Below are 3,799 nucleotides of genomic sequence, written 5' to 3'. Positions count from 1 at the left end.
TCTCTATGAGTGCACGAGGTAATGAGAGGTTAGCGAGAGGGAATTGTGAGTAGCGGGCAGGATTGTGAGGCAATGAGGAAGGAGGAAGAGTTCTGGTTGTCGTGTGGTACAGGTTTGTGTCGCCTTATTTGACGCTTCATTTGAATTACCAAGAGACGAGTTAATGTGGTGATGTGGCCTGAAAATATAAATCTACCCGAGACCTCCCATCCTGTGAGACGTGTAACACATACGAGTGTTTTTTTATATTTTTTTTAGCGTTTATCATTGGTATTGTAGACTGAGTGAATTAGTGCATATTATTGGCAACAACTAATCATAACTATTTTCTTTACAGGTGAGGTCCAGGTATGGAGGCTACGACTCCGTTGACGAGGAGGGGCGACGTACCTGCAACTGGGTCCGCTTCCTGAAAGTGGCGCCGGTGTACAGCCACGAAGTGAACTTGGTTGGGCGCCGCGCCGGTCCCCGCGGCGACGTGGTATTCGAAGTCGTCAGAGAAATTCTTCCCGGCGGTGAGCTGCTGGCGTTCCTGCTGCCCGACATGAGTGGGGAAAACGCCCTCTTGTTGCCGGCCCTCACTCTCATCAGGTCTTCGCTGTACCGTAGAACAATCGATTCCATAATGGCAGAAGCTCCATTAGACCTCTCCAGATCACTGTTGACTTCTCCACCTCCGCGCCCCTCCAATGGCAGCATCATGTCCAGAGACTCTGATGCCGTCTCCCCGTCATCTTCTCCTTCTCCGTCATCATCCCCTGCATCCTCAACATCGTCACCTCCGGCGTTCTCGCCAACCTCTTCGTCCGTATTCCACGTGGGTCGCCAACAGTTACAGTTTGGGCTTCCTCCACGCCTACCCATGGGTCTCGCGCCACAGTCACCTTCTGCTATGTCTACAAACAGTTCCTCCAGCATCTCTGTGCAGACAAGTTCAGTCTCTCCCTCCATGGCCCCGGCCAAGCGGCGGGAGAGGACGATGCTGCCGTGCTCGGAGTGCGGCAAGGCTTTTGATCGGCCGTCGCTGCTCAAGCGACACATGCGGACCCACACAGGGGAGAAGCCGCACGCGTGCGACGTGTGCGGCAAAGGCTTCTCCACCAGCTCGTCCCTTAACACCCACCGGCGCATCCACAGCGGCGAGAAGCCCCACCAGTGCGGCGTGTGCGGCAAGCGGTTCACCGCCTCCTCCAACCTCTACTACCACAAGATGACGCACGTCAAGGAGAAGCCTCACAAGTGCTCGCTGTGCACGCGCTCCTTCCCCACCCCAGGCGACCTGCGCTCCCACATGTTCGTCCACAACGGCCAGTGGCCCCACAAGTGCTCCATCTGCGGCAAGGGCTTCAGCAAGCTCACCAACCTGCGAAACCACGCCCTCCTGCACTCCGCCAAGACGCGCGTGGCACCTACGGCAGCGCCGGTGTCCCCCTCCTCCGCCTCGCTGTAAGACGCTGGCAGAACCTCACCTTCACACCTCACCACTCACGCCCTCGCCTGCCACATCCTACAGTCCAGGAGCGACGGCGCCCAATCATCTCCATTGCTCTCACCAAACATGACACAATGCCAAATAGAGTCTAGAGGCTTTACTCTCCCTCTGTCGCACGTGTGCTGTGGTCAGCCTCCTTATCTCTTTGTCTCACCCCTTTGCGAGATATACCTCTTCTGTCTGTGATCTCCTGCATTAGTGTGCAATATTTATTTTTGTTCATAATGTAAATAATCGTCTACTAGTCTTAAGTGTAAATAAACATTCCAGTGACAAGTTACCGTTCCTTTTCATTAAAACTTTCATTACGAAAATAATTTACAGGATTTGGGTGTTGGAGGAATATATGAGAAAACAAAGAGAGAGAGAGAGAGAGAGAGAGAGAGAGAGAGAGAGAGAGAGAGAGAGAGAGAGAGAGAGAGAGAGAGAGAGAGAGAGAGAGAGAGAGAGATGAGGAAATTACTACAGCTACAAATAATGTCAGTAAAAAATCACATCCTGCCTTGCACCTCGACACCAGCGGCCAGAGCTGAACCCAGGCATGCGCCACGTCACACCTTCGACACACATCTTCCTGGGAGTTTCCCGCCGGCAAGGCCCCGCTGTGGCCTCTCCCGCGGCAGGTAACGCAGGTAAGGGACACGGTGGGACTGAGTCGGTAGGGACGCACGGTCAGCGGCGAGGAGCGGCCCACAGTGAGCTGCGGGACCCCGCCCGCCGCGTGCACCAAATGGTTTCATGCAAATAGGGGTTCGAGGGCCTTTGTCGCGTGTGCATTTAAATAAGTGGATTATCTGCCTTTGTTCTGGTCAGCTGAGGGCACGGGCACCAGGGTCCTGGTGATGAACACGTCAACCATTTCCTGCAGGTGTGACTCAATCAGGAATGGCAAGACCAGGAGGGAGAATGAGAGAAAGGAAATAAAAAGATAAAAGAGGAGAAAAATATGAAGGAGTAATGTGTATATATATATATATATATATATATATATATATATATATATATATATATATATATATATATATATATATATATATATATATATATATATATATATATATATATATATATATATATATATATATATATATATATATATATATATATATATATATATCTATATATTGTTGCTTAGTGAGTTATGGTGTTTAAAGGGAAAGGTGGAACTCGTGATTTACGCCTGAGTAGAAAAATATCTGGATAAATATAACAAAAACATTGCCAATTTAGTAGTTGTAGGAGTAGTAGTAGTAGTAGTAGTAGTAGTAGTAGTAGTAGTAGTAGTAGTAGTAGGAGGAGTAGGAGGAAAACACGATAACGTCAGCGACGACGACGCAGAATGTAAAAACAAAAATAACATGACCGAAAACAAGAGCAAATAACAACAATGATAACAACACCAAGAAAATAAAAATAATTAAAATATATTATTATTATTAGTCGTCGTCGTCGTCGTCGTAGTAGTAGTAGTAGTAGTAGTAGTAGGAGTAGTAATAGTAGTAATAATAGTAGTAGTAGTAGTAGTAGTAGTAGTAGTAGTAGTAGGAGGAGGAGGAGGAAATGGAGATGATGGAGAAGTTTGAGGGTGGGAGGAATGGGGAGGGGGAGGGGGCCAAGGTCGTTGCCAAGGTGATGAAGGATGCGCCGCCACCACGCGTTTGTGTGTGTGTGTGTGTGTGTGTGTGTGTGTGTGTTCAACGTCATCTTTTTATCGCCCAAGCATTTTATTGCCGCTTTTGTTGTTTCTGTTGTTGCTTGCTTTGTGTTTTCTGTTTTGTTTTTTTGGTTCATGTTTTTTCTTTCATTCTTGTTAAGGCAGTTATTTTGCTGCCGTTGCGCTTTTTCTTCTTTGTCTTCTTCTTCTTCTTCTTCTTCTTCTTCTTCTTCTTCTTCTTCAGGAAGAGGTTAGATAAAGCCATAGATGGTGAGGTAAGGTGGGGTTGAGTGTACAGGAGCTGCCTTGTATAGGCCAACCGGCCTCTTGCAGAGTCCTTACGTTCTTATGTTCTTAAGTTCTTATAAATAGATACATGGATAGAAAGAGAGAGGATTTGAAAAGCGCTTAAGGCCATAGATTTTTTATTTTTATTTTTTACGTGTACGCCTATAGCGCCGGTAGGCTCTCCTGAGGGGCCTGGATGGTGTTCGGCCCCAGCCCGTCATGGCGCAGGCAAGTGTTTATCGTGGCGCCATCTTCTCTTGGCTCATGCTGCCTCCTGAAACTCGTTCTTGATTCACTTGGACGGTTTCCTCTGTAGTCCGGGTTGATGGGTGGTCTTCAGGACAGCATGTGGGTAGTTTTAAGCC

General features: G+C 47.9%; 1 protein-coding gene across 1 annotated transcript; it reads left to right on the top strand.

Annotated features, from left to right (window-relative positions):
- Positions 1-331: 331 nt before the first annotated feature.
- On the top strand, positions 332-1,772 carry LOC126990036 (zinc finger protein 79-like; the record flags this gene model as incomplete). Its single annotated transcript, XM_050848605.1, has 1 exon — positions 332-1,772. A coding segment is annotated over one exon (1,119 nt), but the record flags the coding sequence as incomplete, so codon positions are not given.
- Between the last annotated feature and the right edge of the window lie 2,027 nt (positions 1,773-3,799).

The sequence above is a fragment of the Eriocheir sinensis genome, unplaced genomic scaffold, assembly GCF_024679095.1.
Source record: "Eriocheir sinensis breed Jianghai 21 unplaced genomic scaffold, ASM2467909v1 Scaffold143, whole genome shotgun sequence".
In the NCBI taxonomy this organism is placed as follows: Eukaryota; Metazoa; Arthropoda; class Malacostraca; order Decapoda; family Varunidae; genus Eriocheir; species Eriocheir sinensis.
Note: the sequence above shows the minus strand (reverse complement) of the source record. Positions and strands in the feature narration are given on the sequence as shown.